The sequence below is a fragment of the Camellia sinensis genome, chromosome 12 (assembly GCF_055761805.1).
Source record: "Camellia sinensis isolate YWXY chromosome 12, ASM5576180v1, whole genome shotgun sequence".
Taxonomy (NCBI): Eukaryota; Viridiplantae; Streptophyta; class Magnoliopsida; order Ericales; family Theaceae; genus Camellia; species Camellia sinensis.
In genome coordinates, this window is record NC_138972.1 from 151,088,828 (window position 1) to 151,109,804 (window position 20,977).

Sequence of the window (20,977 nt, forward strand, 5' to 3'; positions counted from 1 at the left end):
AACATAAAACATTAGTTACATTAAAAGGCGTAGAGTTAGTTTGTTGTTACCTCGGTTCTGCAATAACTTCCTTTTTTTTACAGTGGAAACAGTCGAAAACAGTTTGATATTTTGCATTTATGGATTTGTAGCAATTGTTGCAGCTCATGTACCAAAAAGATTGATCAAGTGAGGTGATGGACATAGTTGCTTTGACCCAATACATTTTCTAGTAACAAGTGATTAGGAATGGTTACTAATGATATATTTAAGATGCTTATAGAGAAGAAGAATATGTATATGAAGCTTACCGCATTTGGAGAAGATGGAATGTTGCTGATGGAAATGATTTTATCTACTTTAGGACTTGGAGTTGTGATGTTTCGAACATGAGTTTCAAGTGGAGAAGGTAAAGTTCTAATGACTTCTTCATTTTGGATGCACCTGCATCAATTTATTTTGATATTAGTGTTTGTAAGAAATTATTATTTGAGTTAGAGTATTTGAATTAGATGGTACCAATTGTGAAGTTGGTGTGCAGCTTTGAAGTTGGGGTTGAGCACAAAAGCTGATGTTGGTTTTGTTGATAATGATTGTCCTGTAAAAAATAAATTAAAAAAAATGTGTTTTATATATTTTTAATATCTAGTATAATGTGGTAAGATTATAATTACCGTGAAACGATGAGACTTTAAGCCTGACTGCAATTAGAGTTGGGAATGATTGAGCAATGGTTTGCAATATCTCTCCTTCATTAGTGACAAACTGACCCCACAAAGTTAAAACTATTGGCATTAACCTGCTACAATTAAGAGAATTTGTTAGTATTGAAATCAAGTTATACTAAATACAAGTATACAAAATACTTACTCTTCATTAATGAGTACAATTTCTTGTGCAATTGTGGTTCCATTTTCTGTTGTGATTGTTTTTGGTGGCTTAATTTGAACAACTGCTGCAAGAATATCTGTTATAGATACAAAAACAATAAGAGTATCTAATGAAAAAGTAAGTTGATAATTATTTATGTTGATCTAAGAAAACTACCTATGGATGATGTTTCATTGCCAAGATGGTTAGAGAATTCATTGAATGGTACGAAGTGATATGTTGGGGCATTGTTATCTTCATTATTGTTTTCAACATCTCGAATAAGTGTGCTGGCCGTGATTGTCCATTGCCATTGCCATGATTGCGGTGTGATACGGTATTTTTCTTGTAGCAACTTCACAGCAGCATTTGAGACATAGTATGAGTTAAAAACTTTGAAGGTATCTTGGAACTGTTCTATTTGATCTTCATAAAGTATAGCTTGAACTTGTGTACCCTATACAACTTCATAAAGTATAGCTTGACAGAAGTTAATGAGGCAGTGGATTATGTAATTATGAATTAAATGAGAATTGTTATTGTTAAGAACCTAAAAAATGAATATGGTATATATTTTAAAATAAGAATTTCAAAGTGTAACCTCTACATCAGCCAAAATGAGCCTTTGATATCTTGTTGAGCCTGTTTTTGGGATTCGTGGATTCCACTTTTCCAAAACACGAATCTTTGCTGTCCATTGTTTAGTTGTGCTAGTTATTTTTTTGATAGGTGTTATTTCTTCATTCATCCTGCAAAATTTGTTGTAAGAAACAATTTAAAAAGAATTTAATACAAGGATAATAGATAATTATAATAAATACAAATAAAATTAAAATTACATTACATACGAGGGAATTTACCAAAAATTTACAACAAAAAAATGAATTATATACAGCCTGCAAGTGTTAGTAGTTCTTCATAAACAACATTTTTTGTGGTATTGTTATCCAAAGCATGTTGATTTGTTGGTGGAATGAGAACTTTAACATCTGCAGCAGTTGTAGCTCGTGATAGAGCAACATAAAGTTGTCCATGGGAGAATACTGGCTCTCGTAGGTAAAGACCTACTTTTTGTAATGTTTGGCCTTGTGCTTTATTTATTGTCATGGAAAAACAAACTTTACTGGGAATTGTGTTCTAGTAAACTGAACTGGGTATTTTTGATGATCTGAGGGTTGCAATGGTCTTCGTGGTATGAAAACCATTTGTCCTTTCCGATCCCCAACAGCAATTTCAGCACAAATGATGAAATCTTTGAGATCTCGACAAATAAGTCGCGTTCCATTACACAAGCCTATTGAAGGATCTATGTTTCTTAAAGTCATGATCGGACTATTGATTTTCAATTCTAAATGATGAGGTGGGAGACCATTTGGTTCAAGAGAATTCAAGAAGTCTTCATATTGTCCTTGATCATTTGGATCGATTGTCTTGTCGATGCTTGTATATAATCTACCCTTTGTTGGGAATTGTTTGATCAACAAATCATTTATTTCTTGTACACAATCATTTTCTGGAGTGAGCACAACAGAATTAATCATTGAAATTGGATCTTTTGAGTAGTTCTTGAGATTTGGAAAGATAGTTTGAATCAAGTCTTTGATAGAATTTTCAGCATTTGAAAAATTGTTAGAAATTATCATAGATGCTGGTATTTTGACTTTGTTTTGATCATTGACTGATTCAGATCCATTGCCAATGCGTAATAAGTAATTGCTGAAGGAAGGATCATGCCTTGCTCGCATATTTTCAGTCAACTTTATTTTCTCAATAGATTGCCATAATTCTGAATTGACCAAGCTAGCATCAATTGAATCATATTTTGTTCCTTTGGGAATGACTGGTGGTATTTGTCGAAAATCACCACCCAAAACTACAACTTTGCCTCCAAAGAGTAACTCTGACTCGTTGATATCCTTCAACATATCATTCAATGCCTCAATGTTTTGTTTCTTGGCCATGGGTGCCTCAACCCAAATGATTAGTTTTGCAGTTCTCAAAAGATTTGCAAGCCCAGTTTGTTTACCTATGTTGCAAGATTTATATGTATCAACATCTATAGGTATTTTGAAACGAGAATAGGCCATGCGGCCTCCTGGGAGAACAGAGGCTGCTACCCCAGATGTTGCTGTTGCAAGAGCAATGTAATTCTTGGATCTAATTGCTGCCAACAATGCCTTGTATAAAAAGGTTTTACTAGTGCCTCCAAGACCATCTATGAAAAAACACCCTTGCTTTCCTGAGAAGACCCTATTTAAGATTTTTTCAAATGCTACCTTTTGTTCCGAGGATAATAGAGAAATAGACTGGTAATCAGCTTCAGAAACAACAATATTCATTTCTTCTTCAATTTCGCGACAGGTATCTTGATTATCAGATGAGAGCACGTTGTTAGAGCAAATATTGAAATCTTTGATATCTTTGCCCATTGATTGAAGAGTTGAATTTATGCTTTGCAGAACTTTTTTGAAAATTTCTTGTTTTGAAAGATTTGTTGTTTTGGCATAATCCTCTGCCATGTAGTCTTTGAATTTTTCCCACAACTGGTTTGGATTATTAGGAGCACAATGAATGAGAATGGCTGCAAACAATCTTCTTAGAGAGTAAGGCATTTGGTAAGAGATTGCTTCTTCCAAGCATTGTTCAAGATTGTTGTCTGATTGTAAGAGACCATAGAGAAGGGCAACTTCTCGAAAAGTTTTTGCTTTTCTTCCATTTATGGTTCTCAAGGATTCAAATGATGTAGGCCCTCTGATGTTGTTTAGAAGTAACCTAAGGTAATATCTTTCACCTTATGCAGGATGTGCTGTGACAATGCACCCAATAACATTGCCCTTTTTTCGCTCAGTCCACATTCTATCTTGTTGCCACCAAACAAAATGTTCAGGGAATTCCTTATATAAATATTTTGCAAGCTTTGCCTTTTCATTTGACTTGTTCATCAAAAAGAATTCAGTTAACATTGTTTTCGAACGGATGGGATCATTTAACACAGAATTTAGGTCATCTGAAGGATTGAAAGTAACAAATTGTTGGTGCTCAAGGTGGATTTGAAGATGGATTACTGATGGGTATATGTCATTCAAAGAGAATGCATAAATTCTCCACATTGCCTCTGGAGGTGAAATCCATCTTGCCGACTGAAATTGTTGGATTTCATCTATGATTTCTGATTGATTTTCTTGAACAATATGGAATGCAATTTTATCATGGCCTTTGTAAATATACTTGTACAAATATTTGACAGCTTTGATTGTTGAACAAATTTCCACATTAATGTGGCAATCATATTTGGCAAGAAGATATGGATTGTACGAAACTACCCAACGGTTATCCAAAATTTTCCTTCTGATTTTCACTTGATTACCATCAGCACGACGCTTGTATATTGGGTATGAGTCTTTGGAAGATCTTGTTATAGGTTCAAAATTTTTGGGATAATGATTTTTGCATTTTCCATTCTTCATGCAAATGTTGTTCGGATTTATTTCACCACAAGGTCCATGCATCATGTGTTTGACCACCATAGAAAACAAATGAGGATGTTTTTTTTGATCAAGAAGTTCAGCAGATACGATTGAATCATAAGTATCAGGAGATAAAGGCTTTTGTCTAGGTGCTAGAATTAATAATAGATGCATATGTGGAAGACCTGTCTTTTGAAATTCAATGACATAGACATATGCAACGACTTTTCCAAAGATTTGATGTTTTATGATGTCATCCTTCAGTTGTTCCATTTTTGCTCTAAAAGCACGAGAGGTTAAATCTGGTCTATTTTGAGCTTCCTCATTAGGTCCTAACTCAGCTTTAATCTCTGGCCATGTTGGATTACAAGTCATTGTAAGAAAGATATCAGGTTTTCCAAATCGCTGGACCAAAGCCATTGCATCAACATATCGACGTCTAAGATCTCTTGGACTACCTATGAATGACGGTGGTAGTATAACTCTGTGACCAATCTTTGAACCTCTACCTTCACCTGTTGTGACACTGTCTATGATTCCTTGATACAAATCAGCCCTGATTTCTCTTTGTTTGTTTCGAAAGAACTGAAGTCTAGATGTTTCAATCTTGACATACATATTAACACAATACTGCTGAAAGAGACGACCAGAGCGGAGTAAGATTGAAGAATCATTGGGTCGTATTTGAAGCTTGTAGCAGTAGTATTCACGACAAGAAATGGTAGTTTTCTTATTCTTTTGTTTCTGAAACACTGAAATAAATTTTTTCTAGTTAGGATTAAAAAAAATTTAATACTATTTAATTGATAAGGAGAGGATCTATTTACCTTGGGCTTCTTTTATAAGAAGTAAAGCGATCCCGGTTGTCCCTTTACTGTTCTGTTGTATTCCGGACTCGGTTTCGTGAAGTTGGTGGTTGTGTACCTTGTTGTTATCCTTTGATTCCACCAGTGTGAGTTTTAGGATGTTTTGGGCAGGTGGAGTGCAGGTTGGTTGAACCTTAGTCTCAAATCTAGTTGTCCAGGTTTTTGGTGTTTCGCTCGAGCGGGTCATTCTGCACTCGAGCGGAGTTTGGTTTTTGGTTGTCCGCTCGAGCGAGTCCTTTTGCAATCGAGCGGGGTTTACACGCTTCCAGTATTTCGTGGCCCTGCAAAACTTCTGCAGGTGTGTTTTCTACGCTCGAGCGGGTTTCTTGCGCTCGAGCGGCTCGCGCTTGAGCGGGATTGTTGGCGCTCGAGCGGGTAGTCCTTGTCCTGTATAGTTCTGGGGGATGAAAATCTGTGCTCGAACGGACTGGTTTTCACGCTCGAGCGGATGTGTTTTGCTTTTGTTTCTTGGCGCTCGAGCGGTTATCTATGCGCTCGAGCGGGACCAGATGTTTGTGCTTTACGCTCGAGCGCTCTATTCTACGCTCGAGCAGGTCATGCGTATATGAGTTATCCGCTGGGTGATTTTAAATCACTTTTTACTTTTCTTTCTCTCTCCTACTTTTTCTAAAGCCCATTTTTGAGAGCCCCTCTCTCTAGAAACTCCCTTCTCTCTAGGGTTTGATCTAGTTAAAGTGTCCTCCTTCTCTTCGGCCTTTGTAAAAGTTGTGTTGATCGTTGAGGGCGTCGTTTTGATCCGAAAATCTTGGCTTTTGGAGCACTTTGGCTTTAGTCTCTTCTCCATCCGAGCTCTAACTTCGAGGTAGGGATACCCTACTCCTCTTTATGAGCTTTGTCTTTAAATTTTAGCATTTTGATATGTTGGGGTTGTTGGGTAATTTTGAGAGGGTTTGGGCCTTTGTATAATTTTACAAAAGTTGGGGTTTTTAATTATGTAAAACCTACATGCATGTTTGGCATGAAGGAATGAAATTAATGTTGAAACATTGATGAAAATGAAATCGTGGGGGTTGAAATATAAGTTATGGAAAATGCCCTAATTACATTGATTGATTAATTTGTATAATTAATTGTTGGAATGAGAGATTGAAGTGAGAATGAGGAAATTGGAAAGGGAAGGGATTAGAGGGTGTAGTTGGATCATTTATCGCTCACCAAGTTGAAATGTTGATTTAATATCCATTTTGTGCATTTATTTTCTGTTTAGAAATAACTGCTTTGGGCTATCGGTGGAGGATAGTCTTGATTGTTGTAGACAATGCATGATGATTAGGCAAACTAAAACTAATCGATTGAATGCGTCATAGAGTATGACGGTGGATAGAATACATAAATTGTATGTATTGATTGATTGTGTATAGAACCTTTGTGTTTATATGCATTGTGTGTAGAGGAGGAGATGGGGGATGTACTCCACGGTTTAGGGAAAGATGGGGGATGAATCTCTAAACCGGATAGTGTTGGGAGGAGATGGGATGAACTCCGTAGATATAGCTCATATGCTTGTCTAGAGAAGTGAAGATACAGCTCATAGGCTTATCTTTGAGAAGTGTAGATACAGCTCATATGCTTGTCTAGTGAAGTGTGGATACAGCTAATATGCTTATCTGTTGATGTGTAATATGCTTATCTATTGATGTGTTGATATAGCTAATATGCTTATCTATTAAATAAAGGTGGAAAATCAAAAGTGACATAGACTTGTATGTTATGAAACTGTGATGTGATATATGTGGATGTATCAGTGTTGGCCATCTATCAATTGCTAATCTTTTAGTCATTTTTCATAGTTGGTTTAGTATATTTCTGCTGGGCTGTGGCTCACCCTATATGGGAACATCATTTTCAGGTACAGGTAGCATGCCACCTCCAAGGACATAGCTTGGGAGGCTAGAGGCGGACAGACTTTTGTTGTCTTACTTCCTATTGATGTATTACATGTAAATTCAAGCCAAGGGCTTAATGTGTAATCGAGTTAGTACTCTCTTTTGTAACCAAGTGTTAACTTGGAAAGCTGTAAGCCCGTAGGGCATTTGCTTTTGTTGTTAACATGTAATGCTTTTGTAATGAAGTACTCTGATGAATTGAAGAATATGGATCTTTTGTATATAAATGTATGTTTATATTGATGGGCTTAATGTTATTATTTTGAGGGCGTTACAAGAAGGTCTGAAGCAGTAAGAGCTTGATGAACACTAAGAATAGATTGTTGATGGCATGTAATTTTTGTTTGGTTTTTGTCAACTCTATCAATACCATAATGCCATCCAGATTCACCATATGGAAATAACAATGGATATTGTAATGGGTCATAACATCCAAAATACCATCGAACTTTTTCACTATGACCAGAAATTTGATGAACAACAATATCTCTTGAGATTTCTTTGGTTAAGACATCATTTTCAGACCAAATTGCTGCGACTTGTGAGGCTGAAGGTTGATTGTAGACTCTCTGATCTAACGATACATCAGATTTAATAATAATTTGTGCAGAGTTCAAATAATCTATGTGTTCTAATCTCCTGAAGAAGATTTATAGCGATCCCGGTTTCCCTTTTATTGGTTGTTGTATACATCTCGTTTACATCCTTTACTCTTTGTATTTGAGTCTTGGGTTGTGTTGGGCAGGTGTATAACAGGTTGGTTGAGCTTAGGAACCAAGTGTAGTTGCCTAGATTTTGGCCTTCACGCTCGAGCGAGGATTTTGACGCTCGAGCGGGCCCGTCGTTGTTGTCTGTCTGCTCGAGCGGGGTTTCTGACGCTCGAGCGTAGTTTTCCATCTTCCAGTATCTCCTTTGCAGTGTTGTGCGCTTGAGCGGGAGTTTTGACGCTCGAGCGGGAGAGTTGACGCTCGAGCGGAGACCTGGTTCTGTAAAAGTTCTGGAAGTGTGTATCCGCCGCTCGAGCGGGATTGTTGACGCTTGAGCGGGAGTTTGTGAGTGACGCTCGAGTGGGGCGACTTTTATAAAAATTCGAGATCCGACTTTTGGATCACTTTTTCAACTCCTTTTCTCTCTCTTACTTTTCAAAACCTCCATTTGAGAGCTCCTCTCACTAGAACCTCAACTTCTCTCTAGGTATTGATCTAGTTAGGGTGTATTCCTCACCTTTGGTCTTTACAAAAGTTGGGTTGATCGTCGAGGGCTTTACATTGATTCGAAAATTTCGAGTTTTGGAGCACGTTGAGTTTCTTCATCTTCACCCCTTGAGCTCTGAATTTGAGGTAGGGATATCCTACTCCTCTTTATGAGTTTTGTCTTTAAATTTTGACATTTCGATATGTTGGGAGTTGTTGGGTAATTTTGAGAAAGTCGGGCCTTTGTGTAATTTTACGAAAGTTGGGGTTTTAATCATGTAAAACCTAAATGCATGTTTGGCATGGAAAAGTGAAATTAATGTTAAAACATTAATGAAAATGGAACCTAAGGGTTGTGATGTTAATTATGGAATATGCCCTAATTACATTGGTTAATTAATTTGTATAATTAATTGTTGGAAATGAGGAATTGAATTGAGAATGTTGAAATCGGGAATGTATGGGACTAAAGAGTGTGGTTGGATCATTTATTGCTCACCTAATTGAAATTTCGATTTAATATCCATTTTGTGCATTTATTTTCTATTTAGAAATAACTGCTTTGGGCTATCGGTGGAGGATAGTCTTGATTGTTGTAGACAATGCATGATGATTAGGCAAACTAAAACCAATCGAGTGAATGTGTCATAGAGTATGACGGTGAATTGAATACATTAATTCTATGTATTGATTGATTATGTATAGAACCCTTGTGTTTATATGCATTGTGTGTAGAGGAGGAGATGAGGGATGTACTCCGCGGTTTAGGGGAAGATGGGGGATGTACCTCTAAACCGGATAGGATTGGGAGGAGATGGGGGATAAACTCCGTAGACACAGCTCATATGCTTGTCTAGAGAAGTGAAGATACAGCTCATAGGCTTATCTTTAAGAAGTGTAGATACAGCTCATATGCTTGTCTAGTGAAGTGTAGATACAGCTCATATGCTTGTCTAGTGAAGTGTAGATACAGCTCATATGCTTGTCTAGTGAAGTGTGGATACAGCTTATATGCTTATCCATTGATGCGTAAGATGTTTATCTGTTGATGTGTTGATATAGCTAATATGCTTATCTATTAAATAAGGATGGAAAATGGAAAGTGACATAGACTCGTATGTTATGAAATTGTGACGTGATATATGTGGATGTATCGGTGTTGGCCATCTATCAATTGCTAATCTTTTAGTCATTGCTCATAGTTGGTTTAGTGTATCTCTGCTGGGCTGTGGCTCACCCTATATGGGAACATCATTTTCAGGTACAGGTAGCATGCCACCTCCAAAGACGTAGCTTGGGAGGCTAGAGGCGGGCAGACTTTTGTTGTCTTTTCCCTTTTGATGTATTACATGTATATTCAAGCCAAGGGCTTAATGTGTAAATGAGTTAGTACTCTTTTGTTGTAACCAAGTGTTAGCTTGGAAAGCTGTAAGCCTTTAGGGCATTTGCTTTTGTCGTTAACATGTAATACTTTTTGTAATGAAACTCTGATGAATAGAAGAATGTGGAGCTTTTATATATATCAATGTATGTCTATATTGATGGGTTTAATGTTATTATTTTGAGGGCGTTACAAGATTGAATATGGATTTAGATGTGAAATATTTATGAGCCTTTCAAGAATAACAGGATTTAGCTTTTCTGAAGATTTCATTCTATTTTGGATTTCTTGATCAGTGTCATAAAAGTAGAGCTGTAGATGACTAAGATTTTCATCAGAAGATGTAAGCTCATTAATGAAGTGATAAACTTGACCTTGTATCCTGAATGTATAGATCCCTTTATTTCTCCGACACAGTTCCTTGTCATATTTGACTCCAAAAGATGTGAAAGCAAAGCAATTGTTATATGTTCGAACATAGGTACGAAATTCTTTTGCTTCCTCAGAGTTAGATGTATATAACCAATCAAGTTCTGGAGGACAGTTACTGGAAACCAAAGAGACTTGTCCAACCATACAACAAAAGCTATTAGGCTCAAGGTAAAACTTTTTCGCACCACAAAAGTTGCAAGGTCTTTGTAGTGGTAAGATAGCAGGTTGAGTTGGAATGCCGCATGTTTTTTTGTTAGAAGCCTTCCATATTCGCGAACTACAATTTTCTATGAAGCGGGAGATATAATTTTGTTATTTAGAAAGTTAAGCAAAGAAATTAATTTGTAAAGAATTTAAATTTAGAATCAACCTGCATCAGGTTTTGAGCGATGATTTGTTTCGGAAGTGGAACCTATGAAAATTAATTTGTGTTAATGTTAGATTTGTTGCTATAATTCTATTAGATAATTTATTTAAAGGAATAAGATTCAAACCTTTTTCATAAATACCGAAATAACTTATGTGGGATTTCCCTCTGTTGTCATGACATGTAACAAAGCCGGATTGAACAGTTGAAACATGATTTCCTAATAAAAATAAGAAGAAAAAGAAAGAAACTACATGAAATGTTTATCATATGATTTTAGAATTACTATGTTATTATGTAATCACGTTCAATATTTTTTCTTATCAGTTACCTATACGCAATTGTTGCTGATTTGAGTTGCTCCCTTGAATCAATAAATCTTTATTTTTTGTTGATGATGTGCGTTTCCTTTTTTTATCTTGACGGACGTCTATGGAATGTACCAGTAATTAATTTGGCAAATATGTTAGATTTACAAGAGATGAAACTTTTAAGCTAAGATTAGTAGTAGGATAACTAATCTTGATTTAAATGTAATGTTGATTTAAAGGAAAAATCAATACCAACAGAGTTTTCAGCTTGTGAAAGTAGATATTGTTTCTTTTTAGGATATGCCTCTCGCAGTCTTCTATTTTTTTCAAGTCTTTGTTTTTCTGTAAGCAGAGGAATAAAGTATATATGTAAAAGGTTAATATTTTAATGTTCTTTTCTTTTATATAAGTTATGGGTAAATATGTATACAACGAATGTTTGAACAGAAGTAAAAAGTTTTAAAGTAAATTGTTTTGTACTTTTAACCAAAGATTGATCTGCATCTTCCTGGTCAGCACATAATCTTCGTTTTCGCATTTTTGTGTTGCACAACTACATATTAAAACTACATAAAAGAACTTTATTTTTGTATTAGTAGAACGAATGGATTGTATCGAGCTATGTCCTATGCTTAACAATACTATTTATGTGGAAAAACATTAAATGGTATTGATTGACATATGTATATCATAATATTCTAAAGATAAATAAATTAAAGAATGATAATTATTTGGAATATAACATGCAAAAAAATTATGAAAGGAACAAATTTTTAATTGTAGCTAAAGAGTTAAAGCAAAGACAGAACCTGGCAAAGCTCAGTTAACTTGGTAGCAGAGTGTGGAATTATGACTACTGCAGATACAAAAAGAAAGGTAGTTTAGAAATTGAAAATAGCCAAATGGTTTAGATTGGACAGAAATCAAAAGATTGATATTTAATTAAAGAATTTTTTTTTTTGTTATAACGCTCAAATAGTGGATATTTTTTTTAATTGTCCTTTATAATTATTAATAATGCTGTAAAAATGAAATTTTCAATTTTAAAGAAAAGCAAAACCCATATTTTAGCAAACAACAGTTATGGAAAAAAAAAAGTAACATTTTATTTTAAGGATTTGTAAGAGAAATTTATAGAAGTTTAATATGCGTATTTATTTTATATCAACTAATTTTAGAAAAATAGTTTTACTTTGAAAATTAGGACTAAATGCTAGAATAAATGAATAAATCATTGAATAAAAAAGTAAACGTTGGTATAGTTTACAATCATGTCAAAGTTGTAATATAAGGATAACAATACTGAGCAAAATGCAAATTGTCTTGGTTAAGAAGGAAAAGAATGTCTTTGACAGTGAAAATGTCCTTGATTTGGTGAAAATTTTAGTTCTCTGTTGATTTTATACAAGTTTGATGAAAGGATTTGACCTCATTTTCACAAAAAAATCATTAAATTTTGGGGTTTGGTGAAGAATCAGAGATGCTGTAAACAGTTAAAAATTAAAGAGTAATAAATATCACTGAGAACTTACAATTCAATGCCGAATACTGCAAAAGAAGAGCTCCTTTGAATTTGCTTTGTAAGAACTACGGACAAGCTTCATTTGCAGCAGAAGTAATTAGAGCAACTGTGATTGTTTTTCCTTCTTAAATATGAATATAATAAGACAAATAGGTCTGTGTATGGTAGTGATCATGACAGGTGTATGGCATAGATGTAAGTTGGTGAATTTTTTATTTTTAGTTTTATTTAAAAATGTAAAATAACAATTACTAATATCAAACCTTACAGATGAAGATCTTTAATTTGGAAATTGATTGGACATATATTTAATGCAAAAATCAACATCAAAAAGAATATATTTTTGTGAAAGTATAATGATAAAAAAAAAGGCAATTAGAGATTAATTGTTTAGATATAATTTTAAATTAACAACACTAAAAAAATAATTTAATTTAATATGTAAATTTAATTTTTTAACAACACTAAAAAAATTTAATTTATAAGGCCATAATTTATAATTTATTATTGTTAATTAAATTTAATTTATAATTTATAATTAAAATTTTTTATTTAATATATAATTTTAAATTAACAACACTAAAAAAATAATTTAATTTAATATGTAAATTTAATTTTTTAACAACACTAAAAAAATTTAATTTATAAGGCCATAATTTATAATTTATTATTTTTAATTAAATTTAATTTATAATTTATAATTAAAATTTTTATTTAATATATAATTTTAAATTAACAACACTAAAAAAATAATTTATAAATGTTCAAAAGACTATATTATGATTTTCTAATTGTTTGTTAAGTAATAGCATAGAGAGTAAAATTGACATTTCACAAAATAATTCCATGGAATACCAATCCCATGGTTTCTATCCCATCTCCCCCCATGGGATAGGATAGTCCCATATTTGTGGGACTAATAGTCCGGGGGAACTATTAGTCCGAAGCAAAAAAAATGAAACAAACAATGGACTATTAGTTTGGTGGCACTAATAGTCCAATCCCACCGCCTAATCCTTCAAAACAAACACACCCTTAGTATATATTACAAATGTGATTGAAATATAAATTTATAAAGAAAAATCAAATATTTAAATATTAAAAAATTTATGCCAAAAAAAAGTTTTTGAGATGTAAACAATTGAATAAAATGTATATTTGAATAATTTATTATTGTTTATAACTTAAAATTTGAACATCTAATTTTTATTGAGAAATTTATATCTAAACACCATTTATGATGTTTATTCAAAATTTGTATGGTGTGTAAATAAAATTCCCTAAGTGGAAATGATTAATTTGTGAATTGATTTGACATTTATTTTAATGGAAAAATCAGTAATAAGAGGAGTATATTTCACTTGGATCACAAAATTATAAAGATTATCTTTCTACAAAAATAAATAAAGGGATAAAATAGTGAAGGGTTTTGATAAGTATGAGATTTCTCTAAAAATATAATGGTAAAAAAAATCAAATAATAATTTCAAAGAGTCAAACATTTTAAGTGGAGCTGATCAATTCATAAATTGATTTGACACGTTTAATGGAAAACCCAGCAGCAAAATTGCTATATTTCACCTGTGGCTAACATGAAAAGCATCTGACATATTAAAAAAAATAATGATTAATGTCCATTTATTGATTGAACACCAAATGGACAATGCAACATGATAAATACTATATTTTTATTTAATATATAAAGATAAATATTGTGATTTATGCAAATTGTAATGTATATATAAACAACAATTAAAAATAATTTGGTTGCATTTTGTTAATATAAGTATTAACATTTAACTTAATGCATAAATTTAATTAATTGTTTTCTTGGGGGTATATATTTGACTGAAATTTATCTAATTTATTTACTTTTGGATATTTTATATTTTTTAAACTAAAATAGTCAAATAGCAAGGTTTAATTTAATGTATACTCTCATAAATATTATAAAACATCCTGGTTCAAAAGGACAAGATTAGAACTTGATTTTATAAATAAATATTATATATTTGGTACAAATTAGCGATGGTATAGCAACAACTCACTGCTCAAACCTTCGGAAAAAAACATAGCATAGCCAAAATGAGACAATATGACATGCAAATCAATAGGAATTTTAATAATATATTAATCTAAGAAAAAAAAAAATTAATTAAGCATATTAAATCTAGAAGAAAAATTTATATGCATTAAACTTAGCACAGGGTATGAGCACCTTAATAAAAGGTAACACTGTACTTGAAAAAGTTTAAATGCAATTGAAATAGGAGAGTATTAGAAAAAGAAAAAAACATAAATACAGAGAGTAGAAGAAAAATAAAGAATGCATACAAAAAAGTAGTACAACTTTTTACATGTGTATAAATACAAAAGCCAACAACTATAACTATTTAAAATATTTGAAAATTATGTTTGGATCTTTATAACAAGCACACTGAACAACATATAATATATATCTAGATATAAAGAACCACATAATACAAAAATCTAAGACAAAACTAAGATGAGGCACTACTTTCATCATAACGCAACTCAAATTCAGAACTATCATATCTCTTTATAAATTCTTCTTTTTTTTTTAGCAATATCTTCTGAGATCTTTTTTTCATATTGAATAAGTAGCTCTAGCTTTGGGTATTCGGTGAGTAGAGCCGGCAAAGTTCCAGTTGATGCCTTGTTATAATAGATCTCCTCCCTCTTAAATCGTCGAAAGAACTCCTCAATTTCTTGTTTTAACTGAACGAATTCATTGATAGGTTCACTTGATATAGATGGCTTGGAAATCTCAGAACAATCGGGATTAAGGGCAACACAACAAGTTGTTGATTGATTAGTTGATGGAGAAAATGCAGCCTTTTGCTTGCTATTGCCTCCAGTAAGAGGCCATGAATGACCTTTCATATTTAATATATGATTGCTGGAAGCAAGATAAAAAATAAACAAAAGGGACAAATATGAATATTTTGAAAAAACTGTTAAAAATATAATGAATTTAAATAGACAACATTCACATTAGTTTTTAACATTATGTATTTTCAACCAAGACATTTTAATGAATATGAATACGATTCAAAGGCAATAAGTTTATCAAAGAATATTTCTTTCACAATGCGAAAGAAAAAAGAAAAAAGAAGAAAGAAAAAAGGAAAAGATAAACAATTCATTCCTATGTTTGATTGTACACTTTGAAATACACATTCATTCCTATGTTCTAAGCACATTCATTCAAGTTTTTATCAAAACCAGTCCACCAATGTAACCGCCCATTAACAGTCCCAAGTATAACCCATTGAACACCCCAACATCTCATAATTTCAGACCAAACCACCCATCCAAAGAATTTGGATATAATAAAAATTATTTTACAATATACATAATTCATCTCCTATCCTAAACATATTATATCTCATTATATCCAAATCCAATCTGGACAACTAAACAAGGCCTAGATGGCTAGCACCAACCAACAAATAGAATAATCCAGTTTACAACTTAATTATTGGACTACAATTAACTACAAAACAAAGTTAACAATGCAATTAATCCAGAATAATGTTGGCACTGTTGACACTGTCTGTAGTGCTACTGATCAATTAATCTAAACAAACAAGTGAATTTGTGATTACTGATAAACTAATCCAGAGACACAAGTGAATTTGTGATTTTTGACAATTTAGGATCATGTAAGTCTTGGTGGGTATTTCATTTATAAATTGACTGGATAACTAATTATACACATCATATTTTAGACATACTTCAATCTGTATTTTTTTGAAATATCACTAACTTGGTTGTTATTGTGTGACTCAGGAGGATTTCCTTTGGACTTTTTTAACTGTTGAAGTAAGGACACTACATATTGTGCAGAAGCAAAAGCAAGCTACAGGCACACACTTCTTATACACCCATATTTTTACGTTACATAAACTTATGATATATATATATGGTCCACTATAAAAACAAAAAAAAAAAAAATACTTATTCTAATATTATATTACATGACAAAGGCATGGATGCGGTTTTTAAGGTGTATCCTCTTTTTTTCATTTATTTTTCCCCCTTTTTTCAAAGTCAATTGATTGACTTTGTGAAGCCGTAAGAGAGAGAGAGAGAGAGAGACTGATGTTTGTTTATGTTATGCCTCTTTTCTTCATTATACTTAATTTGTTTAAAGCAGCAGCTTTGTTTGATAATGTACATTGAAGGAGTCTTTGTTTTATTGTATTTGTAATGAACAAGCTCAGTTCGAATTGGAAAAAGTGTGCAACTGCTTCTGTGTGCTTCTCTGATATTTGCAATGAATATTTATTTGATTTATTATGTCTCTGCTCTAATTCTCAATTTGTCTGGATTGAACAATTGTGCACCACAAAACTTAGATCAATAGAATGTCATGCCCATGGGAAATGAGTTTTGGTTTCTTTGAGGTACTCTATTAAAAGTAACATACATTTTATTGAATAAATTTTTTTACCTTTTAAGTACTTTTCGTCCTTACGAGTAAACAGAGTTGATTAATCAAAATTTAGCTAGGCTTGATAAAGATGTTTGAAACAATTAGTTTTGGTTGCTTCAATATGGACCTCCCGTTTTGGTGGGTATTGTATGTTATTTATCTTTGTGTTTTCTTACCATGTGCACTAATTTTAATTTCTTTGACCTTACTATAAAGGATGTATATCAGAATTGTAAGGTTTATTATATTTTTTTCCCCAAAGTGTTAAGGAGGTCAGTGTAATTTACCTTATGTTCTATTTATCTTCAATTTCATTATGTTTTTCTTAAATTTTGCTTATACAGATCTCGTAGTTGTTCATTATATGTGCTATAAGATGCTTTGGTTTGATCTTTTAATGAAGCTAAGTTGAGCTCCATTGCTAGAGGGTGGAGTTTAGCGACACAAAATAGTGATGTGTATTCTCTGAAACTTCTAGATTTTATTTTTTAATTTTTATGGATTTCTTATGTAGTGAAACTTTTGGGTTTTGTGTGGAGAAATAATCAATAGCTAAATTTTGTGATTTAGGAATTTCTGCAGCTTTTCTCCACTTTTATGCCCCACACCTCTTCCCCCCGAACTACCTGGATCTCACAAGTGAATCAAAAGTTCGATCTACATTGAATCTTCACCTGAATTGCACGATTGGCTTTCTAATGAATTTTGCATTGCTGTGTGGGTTTTGCTCAATTTTGAAGTACAATAAAAAACTTTTATGGCATTACATAGTTGGTGATTAATGGGTTTTTGCTAAACTGTTTTTGCGGTTAAATTAAAAATTTGACATGTGGTATTCAGTTTGCTTGGGTATTGTGATTGTGGATTCCTATTTGGTTTCGTAATGAATTTTGCAATACTCTTATCATTTTTAAGAATTGTCAAGTATAATAAAGCCTTCTGTAACATTCTATGATTGGAGATTAATGGGTTCAATTACGCTTTTGTCTTTATGATTAACACGCTTTTGTCTTTATGTGGGTTTTGCTCAATTTTGAAGTATAATAAAAAACTTTTATGGCATTAGAAAATTCAAAATGCAAGGAATTTGTGGTGATGTTAACAATGCATGACCTGGACAAGCATTGAGAAAATTCTCCTTTATTCATTCAAAGACAATTTCTTTATTAAAAATGTATTGTAGCAAACACAAATATTAAAAAATATTGATTAATGGGCAACACAAAAAAGGGGAAAAGAAAAGAAAAAAGGGGAAAAGATGAGAGGAAGCAACGACGTAGATGTAGGGAAGAAATGGGGAACTGTAGACAACCCACATAGTTCTCTTCACTCAAAGTTTGGTTGTACACTGGATGGATAAGAAAAATGAAAACAAAAGTGCAATTGTGAAATTATATCAAATGTTTTAGAGTTGATCATGCGAAATGCAAACATTTGTTTGTTGAAATTAACAAATTGTTTTCTAACTAAAAAGTAGCCTACTTCATAAAGGGAACACTTTTTGTTGTATAATTTATTCAATACAGTTTTTGTTTTGTCTAAGTTGAAATAATGAACATATAATGCTTGAGATCATTATAACAATTATCTAAAACATTATGTGCGCAAATTATCAAGTAACAATTGCCTTTAATTTGTGGTTTCAGAAATTATGATAGCTAAATATTGAAAGGTACTTACCTTGATCTTGTTAATCCTATGTATTTGACAGACTATATTGTTGTAACAAAATCCATTATTTCCCTGCAATAGAGACGAAGAAAGTGTAATCTTAGCCTACAACAACTCTCTTAAATCCCATATTTGTGCACACATAACCAAAGAAAGAAGAAATGCATATCCATGTCTAGATGATTGTTGTTATACACCTACAATTTGTTTATTAAATGCTACACAAATGGAAAAAAAAAAAATATGAAGCAAGTAACAAAATCTACTAAAGGTAAGAGAGGAAATTATAAAATTTATTGCAAACTCACATCAAAAAGAAATATGAAACCACTAAATATGAAACAAACCATTGGCGAAGACTCCAATGGCTGTGCAGTTTTCCTCACATTTCTATTTAACCCTCCATAGTGGCCTAAGGCATTGACCCACCCAAAAAAAAAAAAAGAAAAGAAAAAAGAAGCAATGAAGAAAAAAGATTGGACCTTTAACCATTCAAATCAACGTTTAAAAGTGATCTTAAGAAATAGTTGAGGTTTATTGAACTTTTGACACAGATGATATATTTTTCAATTTAATCAAAGGATTAAAAAAGCAATACAAAGGTAGACCATAATAAAAAAATAAAAAATAAAATGAAAAGAATGTAATGTCAAAAGGGCGTTGTAAGCTTTGCAACCAAAAAGCAATTGGCGCTAATGATTTACACAGTTAATTTGATCATGTGTTAGATTGGTAAGCAAACTAAAGTATCTTGGGTAGATGATGCTACTTTAAATACATTCTTGGCTAATGTTGTTAATCAAAAGAAAAGGGGAGGAGAATGGAACATTATACTCTGACTAAGCATCAACCAACATACTATAATTTAGGTATAAATGAAACTTTATGAAGTTTGATTTAGGCGGTAAGATTTAAAAAGTAGAAAAGAAAGAAACACAAACACCTATTGAAAAATTGATATTCATGAGTAACTAAAATCAATAAAATAAGTTCTTAACTAATATTACATAACACCTAATCTTCCAGATTACAAACACCCGTAAGTCATGATCAAACACAAAAATAAAAAGCTAACCCAGAGATAAGAAAAATTAAATTTTGATAATAAAAAAAACAAAAAAAAAAATCCAACCAAAATGTTTTTAAGTAATTAGGCCAATTCACAAATTTTCCAAAATAATTGAATTGCATCAAATCAAAATGCAAAAGCAAGAAAGAAATTAGCTCACACAAAATTATTTCCTGCAATATACACAAGTGAATTTCAAATGAATATATATATATATATATATATTCACATAATTTATTACAATGATTACATAATAACACATTATCTACACTATATATATACATTTTTTCATTTTTTATTTGTAAATTCTTAAGTAATACTCGTCTCTCTCTCTCTCTAAATAGAAACCCATAAAGTCATCAAATCAAATAAATTGTTCAGTTAACATAAGTGGATGAAAAGAAACAGAGCCAGAGACAGAGTGAACCACCATCGCTTGTTTACATGTCATATGATCTACCAATCAATAAAATCTAATTAGTTTTGAGACCGAATAGCTTAAATTTCGTAACTCGATCAATGTCTACATTTTCAAGGGAAAAAAACAAAACGAGGCAAAAAATAGTGCACTACCTCAAAATGAACAAAACAAAAAAAATCCTAATATTAAGCATAGAATCCCAGAGGCCTCAGCACAGAATATGATCAACAAAATTAATTTTTTAGCTCAAATTGTAAGCCAAATTGCAGAATAAAAATGAAAAATATTAAATTAAATTAACTAATGAGAAAGAAAAAGAACACAGAACCAAAGAAAATTAAAACAATAATAAAATTGAAACCCTAATGAAAAACAAGAAGCCACAAAATATACACACAGTAAACATCATGCAAACAATAATAAAAAGAACAAAACCCCAACTAATTAACAGAACCAAAGAAAATTAAAACACTTTACAAACCCTAACTGGATGAAAATGAACCTAAAATCGAAATACCTAACATTCTTCATCTATGTCTTTACCTTAATAGAAGCTTGTGTCGTATTCTTCCATCCTTGTTTTATTCGCTGGTGAACACTATGAATACCCACAAAATCAAACAAATCGGCACCACAGAGGAGACGTCATCCGTGGTCGCCAGAGGAGAGAGGAGGGAGGAGATCGGTGAGAGTAGGGGGAGGTGCTGGAATATCGGGGTTTGTGGAGGGAGATCGGCTTTGAGAAGAGAAGGGAGGGTGAGATCGGCTTTGAGAAGAGCAGGGAGGGTTATTTGGATAGATTATAGAGAGAGAGTGGGTACATGGATCCTTTGATTTGATAAACAGCTGTAAGTAATTTGAAGATATTTTTCCATCAATACCCTGGCATCCAAAGAACCAAAGCTATAAATCACAAGGGCAAAATCGACTTTTCAACTATTACAAAATACTGTTCATATTTGGCTGAAATTACTGTTCACATTGCATCTGTGCTTTATATATATTGTATAGATATATTTAAAGTTTATTATGTAATTATAGAATATAAATATAAATTAATAT

General features: G+C 32.3%; 3 protein-coding genes and 1 long non-coding RNA gene across 4 annotated transcripts; all 4 read right to left on the reverse strand.

The window, feature by feature from the left end:
- Positions 1-46: 46 nt before the first annotated feature.
- Positions 47-1,336, reverse strand: LOC114287309 (replication protein A 70 kDa DNA-binding subunit B-like). The gene is made up of 6 exons (XM_082897379.1): positions 1,027-1,336; positions 850-946; positions 654-778; positions 499-577; positions 291-423; positions 47-208 (listed from the first exon to the last, which is right to left on the reverse strand). Exons 3-6 carry the CDS (start codon positions 772-774, stop codon positions 47-49), a joined length of 495 nt encoding a protein of 164 aa, XP_082753505.1. The 5' UTR covers positions 775-778; positions 850-946; positions 1,027-1,336.
- Positions 846-3,461, reverse strand: LOC145803977 (uncharacterized). Its single transcript, XM_082897380.1, has 4 exons — positions 1,969-3,461; positions 1,451-1,598; positions 1,027-1,306; positions 846-946 (listed from the first exon to the last, which is right to left on the reverse strand). The coding sequence occupies exons 1-4, from the start codon at positions 3,459-3,461 to the stop codon at positions 846-848; spliced, it is 2,022 nt and encodes a 673-aa protein (XP_082753506.1).
- Positions 3,462-3,641: 180 nt separating this feature from the next.
- Positions 3,642-4,934, reverse strand: LOC145803978 (uncharacterized). The gene has a single exon (XM_082897381.1). It carries the CDS (start codon positions 4,932-4,934, stop codon positions 3,642-3,644), a length of 1,293 nt encoding a protein of 430 aa, XP_082753507.1.
- A 9,692-nt stretch (positions 4,935-14,626) lies between these two features.
- On the reverse strand, positions 14,627-20,725 carry LOC114257628 (uncharacterized). The gene is made up of 3 exons (XR_014345935.1): positions 20,459-20,725; positions 18,435-18,497; positions 14,627-15,215 (listed from the first exon to the last, which is right to left on the reverse strand). It is a non-coding gene; the product is annotated as an uncharacterized LOC114257628 (long non-coding RNA).
- Between the last annotated feature and the right edge of the window lie 252 nt (positions 20,726-20,977).

What these genes read in the sequence shown, in the direction of transcription:
- LOC145803978 (XM_082897381.1), bottom strand. Translation starts at nt 4,934, where the DNA reads ATGTATGTCAAGATTGAAACATCTAGACTTCAGTTCTTTCGAAACAAA.
- LOC114287309 (XM_082897379.1), bottom strand. Translation starts at nt 774, where the DNA reads ATGCCAATAGTTTTAACTTTGTGGGGTCAGTTTGTCACTAATGAAGGA. An exon ending in GCACACCAACTTCACAATTG is followed by an intron (nt 424 to 498) that starts GTACCATCTAAT and finishes AAATTGATGCAG; the next exon opens with GTGCATCCAAAATGAAGAAG. An exon ending in TTCCATCTTCTCCAAATGCG is followed by an intron (nt 209 to 290) that starts GTAAGCTTCATA and finishes ACTTGTTACTAG; the next exon opens with AAAATGTATTGGGTCAAAGC.
- LOC145803977 (XM_082897380.1), bottom strand. Translation starts at nt 3,461, where the DNA reads ATGCCTTACTCTCTAAGAAGATTGTTTGCAGCCATTCTCATTCATTGT. An exon ending in AGAACACAATTCCCAGTAAA is followed by an intron (nt 1,599 to 1,968) that starts GTTTGTTTTTCC and finishes CAAATTTTGCAG; the next exon opens with GATGAATGAAGAAATAACAC. An exon ending in TCATTTTGGCTGATGTAGAG is followed by an intron (nt 1,307 to 1,450) that starts GTTACACTTTGA and finishes GAAGTTGTATAG; the next exon opens with GGTACACAAGTTCAAGCTAT.